The sequence below is a fragment of the Bos javanicus genome, chromosome 17 (assembly GCF_032452875.1).
Source record: "Bos javanicus breed banteng chromosome 17, ARS-OSU_banteng_1.0, whole genome shotgun sequence".
In the NCBI taxonomy this organism is placed as follows: domain Eukaryota; kingdom Metazoa; phylum Chordata; class Mammalia; order Artiodactyla; family Bovidae; genus Bos; species Bos javanicus.
The window spans coordinates 15,011,797-15,028,884 of record NC_083884.1 but is presented as its reverse complement, the minus strand read 5'-3'; the positions used below and the strand labels follow the sequence as shown (position 1 = coordinate 15,028,884).

Here is a 17,088-nt window from a genome sequence, read left to right as displayed (position 1 = left end):
TGTCTCTCCCTTTTTAAAGCTTACTGCTTGATAAGGAGGTATCCATGAGGGCATGAGTTTTACTAAGAGATGATATTTATTTATTTTGAAATAAATAGATTTATGAATGGATTTTTATAATCCAGAATCCAGTGCTAAATTCATGTGAATTTAACACTTTATAACTTTTTAGTATTATCTAAAGCATCTGTAGAACTCCAACACTGCCTTCTTCTGGACACTAATCGTTTGCTTTTAACTTTGAGCTGCAGTCAGACTGAGAAATTAATTCAAAATCTTGATGATAGGGTCTTCCCTGGTGGTCCAGTGGTTAAGAATCCAGCTTGCAATACAGGGGACACAGGTTCAATTCCTGGGGAGAACTGATATCCCACATGCCCTGGAAGCAACTCACCCTATGCACCACACTAGAGAGTCTGAGCTCTGCAACTAAAGATCCTGCATGCCACAGCTAAGACCCAGTGCAGCCAAATATTTTTTAAAAATCTTGATGATATTAAAGAAGTACAGATATAATATTTTAGGTCTTTGTGATTTTTCTACTTGATCTGCTTATTAAAGGATTGCATAAGTTTTTCCATGAAGGAATGCCTGTCCATTGACAATTTGTTGTTATTGAGTTGCTAAGTCATGGGGTCCAACTCTTTTGCAACCACTTGAACTGTAGCCTGCCAGGCCTCTCTGTCTGTAGTCCTGCATATATTTTATTAGAGTTGCTGTATTCTCAGATATTTGCATGTGTGAGTGTTTTCTTCATAGCCAGTAGATTCTTGGAGAGAAGAAATCATCAATTTCCTATCATTTCTTCACGCAAGCACCTAGCATGTCATTTATAGTATAATCAATAACTTATGGACTGATTATTTTATTGACTTAGTTCTTAATATATCTAAATTTTCTTGGGTGAATTCAATTTAAATAATCTTTTAAAATGTTAAAACCTGAAGTTATCACCCTAGTTAATTCAGTTATTAGTACAGTTATCCAAATGATTATAGACCAAATGAACTGCTTTTTGCACCACTCCAGTCCCTTAATTTTCATTTTCTCTGCCTCAGAGAATTGTCACAGCTTCCTAGCTGTGACTCCATCAATGAACTACAAGTCAAAATTAACTCATGTCAGAATTTATTAAAAAAAGGTGGTCATTATGGAGGCTGAGACTAAACATCTATTGGAGAAGTTTATGTGGATTTTAGTTAGTCCTCCTCTCGGTTTGCAGGTATTTTTCAGGATAAAATAAAGCAGTTTTTAGTGGATACTGTCATGCCTTTTGTGTTACAGTTGCCAACTTCTGCAAAAGAAAAAATATATAGAGAGAGACCATATCATATCACTACTAGTATTCCTTTTAGTGATTATAAATTTTGTAGATTTTTTTAAATAAAGGGATCTATATGTTAACGAGGAAACAAACAATATTTGGGGAAGGGGGATTGGCCTACGTTATATTACCAATGTCATGAACATTCTTTGTCTGATTAGACTATTTGTGTGTGTGTGTGCGTGCGTGTGTATTTGTGTGTATACACTCAGTTGCTCAGTCATATCTGATTCTTTGCAACCCCATTTGGACTGTAGCTCACCAGGCTCCTCTGTCCATGGAATTTTCCAGGCAAGAATACTGTAGTGGGTTGCCATTTCCTTCTCCAAGGGATCTTCCTGACCCAGAGATCGAATCCGTGTCTCCTGTACTCTCAGGCATAGTCTTTACCACTGCACCACCTGGGAAGCCTGAACACACTGTAGGTAGAGCACCAAACTCATATACTGCTCTGAAGAAAATTCCTGAACACACCATAAGCACAAAGCTGTCAGTACCCGCTGGTTGTCACCGGAAGAGACATACTCTGTCTTGTTACACTTTTCCAGAACGAGGGGACTGAGATGAGACTGGTGCCGCATCATGTTCTCCAGATGGACAGAAGTGGACAGTGTCCATGAAGAAGATTTGATTCCCTTGGGGTTCATAAGTTGCCATTTCTCGGTTCTTCCACTTCCTGGTCGTCTGACCCTGTATGTTCAGTCTAGAGCAGAGAATGACTCTTAGTAGATAACTTGAATTTTGCCAAAATGGGCCTCTTTTTGGTCTGACTGCCCACTCAGGAAGACCCTCACAGAAGAGTAAGGCTTCATTTTGTCTCTGGGCAGAGATGTTGGGTTTAAAAACTGATGAAGTCAACTCTCTGAGACAATTGATTGTTTTTTTTTTCATTTGATCAATGTTGAGGTTAAAGAGGGTAGTAGTGAAAGAATTTCTAGGCTTCTTTAGGTGTAATATGAAAGTCCTTTGCCCTTTCTTTAACTGAGTTGTATATTTCTGTTGTTACTGCTGAGTTGTAGGAGTTCTGTGTATATTCTGGACATTAATGTCTTACCAGATATATGATTTGCAAGTATTTTCTCCCATCCTGTGAGTTGCATTTTCACCCTTTGAGCATGTCCTTCAAAATATAAAAGTTTTAAATTTTGATCCAGTTTATCTGTTTTTCTTTTTTTTCGTATGCTTTTAGTGTCCTATTCAAGTACTCATTGTCAAATCTAACATTGTGAAGCTTCCCCTATGTGCTTTTCCAAGAGTTTTATAGTTTTAGCTCTTACGTTTAGGTTTTTGATCCATTTTGAGTTCATCTCTGTATAATATAAGGTGAGGTTCTAATTTAATTCTTTTGCAAGTGGATATCTGGGTTTTCCAGCACCATTTACTTTTTCATATTTAATGAAAACTAAATCTTCCTTGATTTGTTGACTTGATAAGTACATCAGTGTAAATGTCTTCTAATATCAATCAGTGTCTTCTAATACTTTATCAGATGATAGAGAACAATAAGTGTGTATACACACAGATTATTGAGTAATTGAGGAGACACCAGTAAACTTGGCAGGAATGGTAGCTTATTCTATGAAAACAAAACAGCATATGTGACTTTCTCTAGTCAATGATCTTGTAAATTTGATTTGACAAATGTGCATCTGAAAAACTTCTCTCAGCTTAACACTGGGTGAATATTTTTGTTTTGTTCCTAGGCTTGGAAGAGGAGATGGTTTGTGTTACGCAGTGGCCGTTTAACTGGAGACCCAGATGTCTTGGAATATTACAAAAATGATCACGCCAAGAAGCCTATCCGTATTATTGATTTAAATTTATGTCAGCAAGTTGATGCTGGATTGACATTTAACAAAAAAGAGTTTGAAAACAGCTACATTTTTGATATCAACACCATTGACCGGATTTTCTACTTGGTAGCCGACAGCGAGGAGGAGATGAATAAGTGGGTTCGTTGTATTTGTGACATCTGTGGGTTTAATCCTACAGAAGAAGGTAAGTTCAGGATTTTGTGATGCACCCTGAGTTCTCCTTTATTACTGCATTTTAAAAGCCATTATAAAATTCATTGTTATTTCAGTTACACAATATATTTTTTATAATAGTAACAACATGTAGAAAAAGCACACCTCTCAATATCTAGAGAGAAACTTTATGTAAATTTTAGAAAGAAAGACTATCATTGTGGGGCAGGGTCTAAATAATGTCCTGAAGATGACAGGAAGGCATACTTATTTAAAAGTGTTTCTTGAGTTCCAGTATAAATACTAAGTTAAACCTTAACACTGCTGATACTTGATATTTCAACCTATTAAAATAACATTTTCATGCGACTTAACTCTCTAAAGTTTTTTAAATTGAAGTATAGTTGCTGTACAGTATTATATGTTGCTGCTGCTAAGTCACTTCAGTCGTGTCCGACTGTGTGACCCCATAGACAGCAGCCCACCAGGCTTCCCCGTCCCTGGGATTCTCCAGGCAAGAACACTGGAGTGGGTTGCCATTTCCTTCTCCAATGCATGAAAGTGAAAAGTGAAAGTGAAGACACTCAGTTGTGTCTAACTCTTCATGACCCCATGGACTGCAGCCCACCAGGCTCCTCCATCCATGGGATTTTCCAGGCAAGAGTACTGGAGTGGGGTGCCATCGCCTTCTCTGGTATTATATGTTACAGCTGTACAATATAATGATTCACAGTTTTTAAAGGGTATGCTCTTTATAAATAAAATATTGGCTATATACCCTGTGTTGTACAATATATCCTTATAGCTTTTTCTATACATAATAGTTTGAATCTCTTAATCCCCTTTGAATCTCTTAATGCCCTTTTCTTGAGGTCCCTTACCCTTACCATGCCCCTCTCCGTTCCCACTCCCTACTGGTAACCACTAATTTCATCTCTATTTCTGAGTCTGCTTCTTTTTTTGTTGTATTCACTAGTCTGTAACATTTTGTAAATGCCACATTTAAGTGATATCATAAAGTGTTTGTATTTTTTTGTCTGACTTATTTCACTTAACATAACACCCTCCAGGTCTATTTATGTTATTGCAAGTGGCAACATGACTTTTTCATGACCGAGTAGTATTCCATTATATATCTTATATTGATGGTGTATATTACAGTATATCATATCACATCATGATATAATACATTATATTCCATTATATGTATATATATATAAACACCACATCCTCTTTATCCATTCATTTAATAATGGACACAGGACTTATTTTTAAACTATATTGGATTGTGGAGTTATGAAATAGCCAAGGTGACTATCAATACCTATGAAAAGAAAATTGAGAATCAGTCACAAAACATGATGAAAAAGAAAAAACATCTCAATTTACTAAACACAGATGCCCTATAAAGCATGTGGAGGAAGAAGGACCTGAGTTTGGAAACAGAGGTAGTGAAGAAAAGCTTCTTAGAGAAGCCCAACTGTGAACTGGAGGCTTTTGAAGGAAGTCGTATTCTGTCTACATGAATGGAAGGAGGGATGCAGAACCTGCAGGCTTAGGGGCTAGGGAAGGACGCAGAGGGGGAGTAGACTCCTCCTTGGTTGGAGAAGAGGGCTGTGAATGATAGAGGCAAGGGAAGACTTTCTTAAGGATCTAATATTTGGGTTCCTGTCCTGGAAGAAACTATGGTTTTTCCAAAAGTCATGTACGGATATGAGAATTCATACAGAAGGCTGAGTGCCAAAGAATTGTTGCTTTCAAACTATGGTGTTGGAGAAGACTCTTGAAAGTCCCTGGAACAGCAAGGAGATCAAACCAGTCCATCCTAAAGGAAGTCAGCTGTGAATATTCATTGGAAGGACTGATGCTGAAGCTGAAACTCCAGTAATTTGGTCAACTGATGTGAAGAACTGACTCATTTGAAAAGACCCTGATGCTGGGAACAATTGAGGGCAGGAGGAGAAGGGGGAGACAGAGGATGGGATGGTTGGATGGTATCACCGACTCAGTGGACATGAGTTTGGGCAAACCCAGGAGACAGGGAAGGACAGGGAAGCCTGGAGTGCTGCAGTCCATGGTGCTGCAAAGAGTTGGACGCGACTGAGCAACTGAACAACAACCTGGAAGAACTGAGTGATTAAAGACTTCAAGAAGAATTTTACAAGTGGAATTCCTCTTTGGGTGCTTTTATGTAGCTGTCCTGACCTTTTATATTCCTTGTCTGCTTCTCTACTGCTCTTCTTTTTAAAACAAACACTAAGAACCCAGGTAGGGGACTCCAGTGCTAATTTAGGTTTGCAGAGTCCAAAATTAGAAATAAAGGTGGCCCAAGGTCTTTGACCCTATTGTCTTCATGGTTATCCTCATGTTGACAAGTGTGCATTTCCAAATACATGTATTTAGGAGCACTGGAGATTTGGTGAGGGGTGGAAAAATTGTATTAACAATCAACATCAAGATTTGGACTGAAGTGAAACAGTCATCATCTCTAATTAGCTCAGGTCAGCACTGTTTCCTCTCTGGCCAGGCAGCCCCCAGGAGCAGGAGGCTTCTAGGACTGGGATTGGCCCAGTGGGGAGTGGGGAACCCCCTGCTGAGAGACTCCAGAATGCTCAAGAGAAAACAGCACTGCGAAAGGGAAGGAGGTGACTGATTTAGACAGGAGGCTAATGACACAGAGCACTTCAATAGAGTTCTGCTGATTAAAAGCCTCAATAAATTGTTGCGCATATGGAATTAAAGCTTTGGTTGTTTTTGTAAAGTTACTGAATATTGTTCCCAGTTCAAGTGGACCCTTGGGTATTATTTCTTAATCCAGTTAAGCTCCTTTCTTGCTTGCAGACATGATCTATAGTTGAGTACAGTGGAGGATTTTAAAGTTGAAGTCACAAATGACATGGCTCTTTTTTTAATTCAATGTATCTTTTATTTTTTTATTTTATGTAAATTTTTTAAATTTTATATTGGAATACAGTTGATTAACAATGTGTTTCAGATGTGCAACAAAGTGATTCCATTATATACACATGTATCTGTTCTTTTTCAAATTCTTTTTTGGTATATATATTTTTTTAATTTTTAATTGAAGGATAATTGCTTTACAATATTGTGTTGGTTTCTGCCATACATCAGCATGAATCAGCCATGTGCTGTGCTGTGCTTAGTCACTCAGTCATGTCCAACTCTTTGCACCCACCAGGCTCCTCTGTCCATGGGGATTCTCCAGGCAAGAATGCTGGAGTGGGTTGCCATGCCCTCCTCCATGGGGGTCTTCCCAACCCAGGGATCGAACCCACGTCACCCACATTGCAGGCAGATTCTTTACTGTCTGTGCCGCCAGGGAAGCATAAATCAGCCATAGGTATATATACATTTGTCCCCTCCCTCGAATCTCCCTCCCACCTCCCATCCCATCCCACCCCTCCTAAGTTGTCATAGAGCTCTGGTTTGAGCTCCCTGAGTCATCCAGCACATTCCCACTGGCTATCTGTTTTACATATGGTAATGTGTATGTTTCCATGCTGTTCTCTCCACTCATCTCACCCTTTCCTTCCCTGCACTGTGTCCACAAGAATATCCCGTTGGTATATATGTGCACCACAGCTTCTTTATCCACTCATCTGCCAGTGGACAAGATGGCTCTCTTTTTAATGGTTATTTAACAGCCAGTCAGTAATGATAATGATTTATTTAGACACCACATGTGTTGCACTGTATAATGGCTTTTCAGCTAAAATAATTCAAGTATTTGTATAGTCTTTGTGCCGATGTTGTTCTTTAACCTACTTCCTTTTCAATTTAGAATTTGTTTGGGGGGATATGAAGTCAGACTTCTGTTTCCATTGGTACAGATTCAGCTGATCTGAAGACTCCAGTAGGTGTTCTTCTGTCTCTCTGTTTGTTTTCTTTATAATTCTCCTAGTTAACAAAGGATATTCAGTGCCCTCTTAGTACATTCTTCAGTCAAGGAACGTGAGTGTGTAATTTTTTAGAAGCACTTTCATAGGGTGGTTAGAGTTGATCACCCCCTAGATGAGAATGGCTAATGCTCAGGTATCCCAAATTAGCTTTACAAGTGTGAAGGCATAGAGTCTGGTTCATTTGTCCACCTTAGAATGGTCCTTATCATCTGGGAACTTGATGAACACCCACGCAGTCAGCTCGAGGAAGTAGGTAAGTTTTGTCTGCTTGAGAAAACCGATTCATTAATATACCCAATTATTTGAGTTTGACAGGGATCTGCTAGGCTTTGGGCATTCATTCAACCAATATATATTAGGTGACTAGTTAGGGACACAGACAGATGAAGTATTACAGGCAAAGAACTGAGCATCTTATGAGAGAGTATTCATACCCAGAATGATTCATTACAGTTGATAAATATTCTTGCCTAGACAATCCCATAGACAGAGGAGCCTAGTTGGCTACAGTCCATAGGGTCACAGAGTCGGACACAACTGAAATGACTTAGCACAGCATGGCACAAGTTATACACATGTGTGTGTGTGTGTATACATATGTTTATATTTATTTATATGTCATACTTCAGTATATATTAAAATATTAATATATAATCTATATTAGTATAGTTGGTATAATTAGTATAATCTATAATTAACATAATGTATTATATAATATATAAAAATATACATGTATTTTAAAGTGTGATACCATGAGAGTGTGTAAATACACTTCTTACCTTCATAGAGTTTACAGTAGTGCATGCATGCTAAATCACTTCAGTTGTGTCCAACTCTTTGTGACCACAAGGACTGTGGCCCACCAGGCGCCTCTGTCCATGGGATTTCTTAGGCAAGAGTGTGGAGTGGGTTGCCATTCCCTACTGCAGGGGATCTTCCCAACCAGGGGATCAAACCCACGACTCTTAAGTCTCCTGCATTGGGAGGCAGTTCCTTTACCACTTGCACCATCTCAGAAGCCCAGTCTAGTAGTAGAGGGGCAAATACTAGGAAATATAATGCGGGTTGATAGGTGCTCTGCTAAACGGGACTAAAAGCATAGAGAGCAGCTGATTTTGTCTCAGGAGGGCCAGGAAAAGCCTAGGTAGTTACAAATGGCTCTGTGACTATAACTGATACTGTACTGAGAGCTGAATTTTTGTCCTTAATGGAACGGTTTCAGTGGCATTAGTAGTCAAAATCGGTTACAATGTCTGTTTTCACTTCATAAACTTCCTAGTATAGGGAGGGGGAAGTTTCAAAACTTGAAAGACAGCTTTCAGTAGCAAAACTCAAATCCTTATAAAACAGATTAGAAGTGTATCTGTCTTGAGTGAAGCTCTCAATTTGTGAACTTGTAATCTTCACAGTATCCATGAAGCGAGAGGTCATAAGAAAATGTATGATTAATCAAATTCAGTATGATTAATCAAATTTGATGTATATATGCTGAGTTGGTTACCAAGAATAGCTATGTTAATCACAAATGACTTTTCTGTTCATTAAAGCAAGTCCCTAAGAATTTCAATTTGCCAGTACTTTTCAATTTTAGATCCTGAGCTATATCTGAATTCATCTGTGTTTATTTTTTCAATTCTACAGTTTAGATATTTTACAAATTCATCTTGGCCATCTCCCAAATAACCACAGTAGAAATGTCTTACTAGGCTGTGTTGGAGACTTGAGTTTCTTGGAATAAATCAGTGAAAGATGAGCAGTCTTCATTGTGTCCTATCAAGGATCCACACAAACAGTTTTACTTTGCTCCACAATTTTGGTTTTCGACGCACAGCAGCAAAACTGCAAAAAGGCTTTAAAGCCAACCACTGTATTCCCCTATTCATTTGTAGTAACTGACTTTGCTAGATGCCTTTTTAAAAATTCTGATCTTTAAAGATTTGTATCAAATTCTAAACTACAGAGAACTACTGTTACCCTTTGTGATCACATTTATACAGTTGAATATGACAAGGCAAATATCAAAATGTCTTTGTTCTTCCATTAACTTTATTACCTGCTTTATACTCTCATGCTTCCAGATAGATCTCACCCCCACTCACGAAATAATAGGTGCTTTTGTCTTTACCTAGATCTGTCCCCTGAGCCCTGGGCTCTTCCCTTTCCAGACAGCCAAACCTGCTCCCACTCTTGGCTTAAAATTAATAACACAAAATGATTCTTCACTGTAACTAGTTTCAGTAGATGTGAAAAGAAGTAGACTATGCTTGGCATTACAGTCTGAGAACATAACTGTCCCCGATCCCTAGGAGAATAACTAATTTTCCCCTGAAAACAAAAGGAAAGGGGAAAAATCTGACCTGTGTTTTGATTCCAGGAACCTCTCAAAATATCATTACCATGTTATTTCCGCCGCCCCAGGTGACCATTGCTATTATTGAATACTCAGAATGCTGGCAGGCTGAATCTGTTTTTCAATTCTAGCTCATTGCACTGTGTGTGGTTCCTATGAATGCTTTTATTTAGTAGTCTGGAGACTTAGAAACTAATTTCTTTTGTTTTTCTTGGAAATGTGCAGTTTTATTTTTGTTTCTACACTGAGGTGGAAGCTATAAAATCTGCTAAACAAGTGCCAGGAAACTCAGCCTTAGGGTTGAACACAGCTTGGCGCAAAGGCTCCTGGTCTCATTTCAGGTGCGTGTGTAAAAAACTGCCTCTTCATCAGTTGAGTTGCTTTTCTCAAAATGCCTGGATAATACTGGCTTTAAAAAAAATAATGTGATTGTCTGATAGTCCTCCTTTTAGAAAAGTAGATAAACTAATGTGTGAGGATATGTACCTGCTCCCATTTCTGCAAAGCACTGCTTCTTAATTGGGGGACTTAAATTTCCTTTTATTTATTCTTTTACTCAGCTATAACTTAATGACTGTGAAAAGTACAGTTCTAAAGTGTACAGTTCAATATAGTTTTATTTATCCATTCTGTATCTAGATGTAGAAATAGAAATCTGTGAAACCCGCCACTCAAACCAAGAAGTGGAACAGATCCAATCCCCGACAATGTTTTCTCATGCGTCTTCCTTGTAAAAACACAGGAAGAAGTTCAAATGTAACCATTATTTTGCTTCTCTCACTATAGTTTTGCTTGTGCTTGAAGTTTATACAAATAACACCATTGAGTCTGACGTTTTTCCAGTAGTAAGTCTGTGAGATCCACCCATGTTCCATGTGGAGTTCTACATCCTATGTAGCCCGCCACTGTGTGAATATATTGTAAATTACTTTATTACCACATGCTTGGGTCTCCCAAGTGGTGCTCATAGAACCTGTCTGCGAATGCAGGAGACATAAGAGACACGGGTTTGATCCCTGGGTCAGAAAGATCCCCTGGAGGAGGGCATGGCAACCCACTCCAGTATTTTTGCCTGGAGAATCCCATGGATCCCATGTAGCCTGGTGGGGCTAGAGTCCACAGGGTTGCTAAGAGTCAGACACGACTGAAGTGACTTAGCATGTATGCACCACTTGCTCAGGTAGGGTATGTCAGTAAGTTACAAACTCAGAGGGTCTTGTCATGTCAGTTTTGTAACTTAGCAATAAGTTAGAGTGTCCCTTACCAATAAGAAAGAGTGTCATTGCTTCCCTGGGCTTAAGCACATGTTTGGTTAAAAAATATATTATTTTGAATATTTCGAGGCATTATCTGGGCACCCCATCCCGTCTTGTGTGAGGAACACTTACTCCAGAGCATTATGGTTCCAGAAACCATAATGTGCAGAAAGGTAAAAAATCTGTGCATTAAGGTAGGCATCCTGTGACCCAATCTATTATTTGTGGTTCTCCTCAAGAACAATCTACTCCTGTTCACTGAAAACTTGTTAAGACTTAGCAGTCCTTATGAGCTTTCTAAGTAAAATTCAACTAAGAGTTTGCTACAGTAGCTTATTAAGCCTTTACTACATGCTAATGATTCTCTTCATGCCTTCTGAATTAAGACACAGGAAATAATTTTACACACAGAAGCACACCCTATGCTGATGTTTGATTCCCAGAAACACGATACTGGTGTTACTTAGAAAGATCAGTAAGTCAGAAACCCAAGTGAGGCAGAAGGTGATAAACACAGTCTGCTCAACTACTCATAGGGTCGAGTGGGGGCTAATCCCATGTCCTTATAAGGTCAAAGGAAGGTTCTTCTTTCAGACCAGTTGGTTAACTTTGGCTAGAAATCTTCTGTTATAGAATATCTAGACCCCACCATACTGGCATTGAAATATGCAGACTTGAGTATATAGTCAAATTACCGTGAGTAAAGTCATCCCAAACAGTAAACGTTGAAGATGGTCCATTATCTGAGTCCCAAGTCATTGATGCTTTTTGGAACTATTGGGATTGCTGTTCACGGCTATTTGAAGGTCTTTTCTTCCGTGAGCTTGCTAGTGAACATAATGGAAGTTTCTCTCTAGTTCTTGCCACTTATTGTGAACAATCCCCATCCTCCTTCCACAAAATTGAGAGACGCTTGCATCATTCACAGGTGGCAGAAATGGAAGGTTAAAAATGAAATAGTCCCATTGTGTTAATAAAAACAAGGCGAGACAAAACTGATTGCTTAGCTGGGTGACTGTTTCCCACTAAAGATGAATCACTCAGTTCAGTTAGTATGTAGCCATCCAGTGTAGTTTCTGCTATAGGAATAGTGTGTCTATGAAAACAACCACCTGGAAAAGTTGTTTTAGGAATTACAGTGGAAAACTAGAATTCATACTGTTTGATACAAGTAATGTTTTGGCTGTTTGATTTGATTTTGTTTGGTCAGAAGTAAACGCTGAACTGGATTGTACAATTTCACCAAATCTCTGGCAGAAGAAAGAAGTATGTGAAATAGACTTATAAACACACCCTTGAGGGTACAAGGGATGCAGCAACTACTCTGTGATCTCTCTGCTACTTTTCTTGCCTCAATGTTGTGTGTTTTTCCTAAGCTCTCTAAAGGGTAAATATTTTTCATAGTTCTCTGAAATTGAACTCTCCACAAGGATTTCCTCTGAGTCACTGATAAATCTATGGCATTCTAAATCCCCTTGAATAAATCTCTTTATATTTGTAACAGAATCAAAGCAGTAAAAATTTCATGAGGCTTGTTAGAAACACTATTTATAACCAACATCAGACATGATGAGGTTCGTATGAGTTCTCATGAAATTATGGCATTATCTCATATAAATGTTGGAATGTTTTATTTTTCCACCATCTTCTGTTCTGGCCTTTCATAAATAAGAAAGAATGAATGAATGAATTCCTATCATAATTGAAAGTGAAAGTCACTCAGTCATGTCTGACTCATTGCGACCCCATGGACTGTAGCCCGCCAGGCTCCTCTATCCATGAGATTTCCTCTCAGGCAAGAATACTGAAGTGGGTTGCCATTTCCTTCTCCAGGGGATCTTCCCAACCCAGGGCTTGAACCCACGTCTCCTGCGTTGGCAGGTGGATTCTTTACCACTGAGCCCAAAAATGGCAGTGAAGTGAAGTGAAAGTCACTCAATCATGTCCGACTTTTTGTGACCCCATGGACTATACAGTCCATGGAATTCTCCCTTCTCCAGGGGATCTTCCCAACCCAGGGATTGAACCCAGGTCTCCCACATTGCAAGTGGATTCTTTACCAGCTGAGCCACAAGGAAAGCCCAAGAATACTGGAGTGGGTAGTCTATCCCTTCTCCAGTGGATCTTCCCAACCCAAGAATTGAATGGGGTCTCCTGCATTGCAGGCGGATTCTTTACCAACTGAGCTATCCGGGGTGAAAGATACAATACTCGCATGTTATTATTCAGGCTTTACCATTAGGATATGAGCTTCTCTGCCTAGGAAGAAGAGTTTTGAAATGAGTTACTTAATCCTGGCTGTAGTGCATATGTGGATGTTAATGTTGAATACATAAAGACCTCATCAAAAGCATGTGGACTTACTCTGTAGAATTCAGAAGAGAGCAGACGTGTAGCCCTTCCCTAGGGAATTGATAGACCAAATAATCTGCCTATTATTCTATTCTGTAGAACATTTTAAGTCTTCTTACTATGTTTTAGCATCTTTAGGTAATGTTCTATTGTGAAAAATCTCAGTTTCAACCCAGCCTTTTTTGTTCTAATATAAACAGATTTGTTTATTTGAATATGAGCATTTATCCTTTTCCCCTGGATTTATAGCCTTGTATTGCTAACCAGACTAACAGAGTTTTTCTCCTGGGTCCTCAATAATTTCCATAGCTGTCAGTGAATACAGTGAGATTTTTTTTTCTAGGCTTTCCAGTTGTTTTCAAATAACTTATTACACAGTTTAGCTATTTTCACATGTCTTCTCAGAATGCAGTTAAGTGTTTAATAAATTACTACTTTCTCTGCTGACTGCTTTTGCATGAAAGTACTACAGAAATCCAGTAAATGGAAAATAAGGCTATGAGCTGAGGGAAAAGCTATTTCCTTAAATGTGAATCCTGGAACTAGACATATTTCTCCCTAGTCAGTTGAGAGGTACAAAGAAAAGAATGAACAGCAAAATAAACATGGGGAGAAGAGCTGGCCCTGGTATATACAGCATCACGTGCCTGTAGATTCATATAATAAAGTGGGTCTCCTTAGAAGGCTGGCTTGACTAGGTTGGCTTTGCCACTTGATTATCATGGGGAAAAAAATCTGCTACTTATGCTAACATCTCCATTCCCAATAGCCTCAAAATCAGAGTCTTCAAACCAATGTTAACTGTGGCTTTTTTTTTTTTTTTGGCGGCGTATGGAATCTTAGCTCCCTGACCAGGGATTGAACCCAGGCCCCAACAGTGAAAGCACCGCCAGGGAATTCCCAACGATGGGTTTTTTTTGTTTGTTTGTTTGTTTTAAGAGCATCTGGAAGAAAGAGCCCTATCTTCAGATCTCTTTTAATGAGAACCAATAATTTTCTGTATCAGCATTACCATTTACATGGCACGAATTTTAACTGACCTTGTCCTAGTTTATCCAGGTCCTCTGTGGTAAACGATTTACCCCCAAACTTTCAATTAGCTGGGTTAAAGAAACCTTAAGATGGGATGGACAGTGATGGCCACACTTGGGTTTTGCAGATCCTGTGAAAGCACCTGGCAGCTCCTTACAGGCACCAGCCGATTTACCATTGGCGATAAGCACCGCACCACCATCCTCCCAGGTGGGTGCCTCTGCTGCTGCTGCACCGCCTCCCTATCAGCTCATCAGCCTTCCACCACACCTAGAAACCCTTGGCATCCAGGAGGATCCTCAAGACTACCTCTTGCTAATCAACTGTCAAAGCAAGAAGCCTGAACCCACCAGGTAAACCACGTGTGGTGCCTGTGCATGCATACACTCAGGCCTCTCACCTTGAAACTTTTCTAACCCTGATTTGAAGGCTTAAACCATCTATAGAAGGTCATCTCTTAGGCTTATACTTCAGGGTGATGTTCTTCCGCTAATGATTTCTGATATTGAGGAGATTTTATTGAAGAAACAGATTGTTGATCATTTTTTGGCAAAGAACACTCATGCCTTCATGGCTTTTTTTGGAAATCTGTCTCCTGGGTCTTAGTCTTTGTTACGGACTCACAGTGTTACTTGCTTAACAGATGTCACTGATTTATAAATGGTGATCTTGCTCCATTTCTTATGTGATTGTAAACCAGCCAAGGGTCATCTTTTGTTTCTGAAGAAGGAGAGGAATACCTACTGCTAGAAGATTTTGCAAGCAAAACGATTCCATTGCAGTGAGTGTGTTGTGGTTGCTTTGAATCTGTGTGAGAAATTAATCACACAGGTAAAATCCCAATACAGCAAATTCTATGGATTAAACAAATCAGATGTTACTGAAATTTGGCAAAATCAAATATATTGCTAAAAACGTTGAAACTTTCAAATCTTCACATCTGGCAATGAAGCAGAGCTTACCACATGCCTTGACTTAACAGATTTTTAAGTAGAATGAAGTATGTGGGTTTCAGCGCTTGACCCAAAGTATAAAACCTTTCCCCAAGCTCTTGGTTTCCCTGTCACCTTTTTTTTTTTTTTAATGCCCCCGTTTTTTAAGTCTTTATGGAATTTGTTACGATATTGTTTCTGTTTTCTGTTTTGGTTTTTTGGCCGCTAGGCATGTGGGATCTTAGTTCCCTAACTAGGAATCAAACCTGCACTCCCTGCGTTGGAAGGTAAAGTCCACCACTGGCCCACCAAGGGAGTCCCTCCCTGTCATCTTTATCTCTGCTCCCAGATCCCTCTGTTCTTCTAATTATATTTTAATTTGGTTATTCTTCTCATTTGGTGTTGATAACTGGACGGCTGGAAGTAATCATGAGAGTTGAGGCAGAAACATGATCAGGATGCCTGTGATACCATTAACAGCTGTATGACACCTAGTAATGTTGTTGTTTTTCAGTCGCTGAGTCATGTCCGACTCTTTGCGACCCTATGAACTGCGTCATGCCAGGCTTCCCTGTCTCACTATCTCCCTGAGTTTGCTCAAACTCATGACCATTTGAATCAGTGATGCCATCCAACCATCTCATTCTCTGTCATGCCTTTCTCCTTTTGCCCTCAATCTTTCCCAGAACTAGTAATATTGGGTATATTTCTTGTGTTAATTTGCATTATTTAAGGAGGATGCGAATTGCATTGAAATGTGATATTTTTTAAACATATTAGACTCCAGAATTATTTTTGTAACAAAAAAAGATTTTTTTTCATGTAGGAAATGACTGTTATTGGACCCTAGGATCATACAAACTCCTTGTTCAAAAATTTTTATATAGAATTTGTTAAGATCCATGAATTAGTTTCTGAGAACCATTCCCTGGGATAGCAGAAGAAGCTCACAAACCTTCCAAAGATACGTTTCTATATATTTGTTATAATGGGATTTTACCTGTAAAAGTAGACAAAAAATTATAAATCATCACAAGTTAATAATATAAAATTCTAACTTGATTTTGCTTGTTTGCTGTGAGAATTTAAAATTATACACTCGCAACTTTGTTGTATATGCTACTAACTAAGATTTTATTTTAGGGAACTCCACAATTATTTTTCCGTATCTGCTTTTTAAAAGCCAACAGCTAAGTGACAGTACATTTTCTTTTATATAGTGTCTTTCATCAATCTCACTGGTATCACGGCTTTCCTATTGTCACAGAAATTATGCTCAAAATCGTTACTCTCATATATTTTGTATCTGTATTTTGCAAAAGTGACAGTTCAATAGCAAATATTTGTGAAGTATCCACTATGAGCTCACTGTTTCACTAGGCTCTACGAAGGTACAAACTAATGCCATAAGATACAGCCCCCTCAGGTGCAGTCACCTTCGGAGTTTCAGAGTAAAGCATGAAGGTACTTACAGATGAAGGCAAGATGTGAGCATTGCCTTAGAACTATGTTTGTCCTGCAAGACTGAGCTCAGACCTCTGCTCCTCCAGGAGACCTTCCCCCAGACACCCAGGCAGGATTAAATGTCTCTGGGTTTTCACAGCATCCCAGGTATGCCTCCATGTCTCCCAGAATCGGAAGTAACTTGCTAGCTGCATTTATTCTCCATTAAACTCTAAACCAGTCAAGGACAGGGAACTTAGTACTCATTGCACCTCTAGCTTCCTCTTCACATTTGAATTAAATGAAATGCATATTTTAGAATATGGGTTAGAAATTCCTAGAAAGGACAGTGCATATGTTTTCAAGATGGAGGGCGAGACGCTTCCTAAGAGGAGTAGGCTTTGAACCATACGTAGTTGGTGGCAGGAGACAGTCATGAAAAAGGAGTGAAGGGGTCCACTGAGGAACCAATAGGTGGTAAGATTGGACATACAAGCTGGAACCAGGCTATT

At 39.1% G+C, this 17,088-nt stretch overlaps 1 protein-coding gene across 6 annotated transcripts in view; it reads left to right on the top strand.

The window, feature by feature from the left end:
* GAB1 (GRB2 associated binding protein 1) overlaps window positions 1-17,088 on the top strand; it is a 127,384-nt gene that overhangs the window by 87,713 nt on the left and 22,583 nt on the right. For 5 of the 6 annotated variants that reach the window (XM_061384107.1, XM_061384105.1, XM_061384108.1 and 2 more), the window contains 2 exons: window positions 3,028-3,322; window positions 14,329-14,554. In XM_061384107.1, the coding sequence (XP_061240091.1) occupies window positions 3,028-3,322; window positions 14,329-14,554 (521 nt within the window). Of the gene's footprint in view, window positions 1-3,027; window positions 3,323-14,328; window positions 14,555-14,901; window positions 14,983-17,088 lie in introns of all 6 variants that reach the window. The other variant, XM_061384103.1, reaches the window with a different exon arrangement.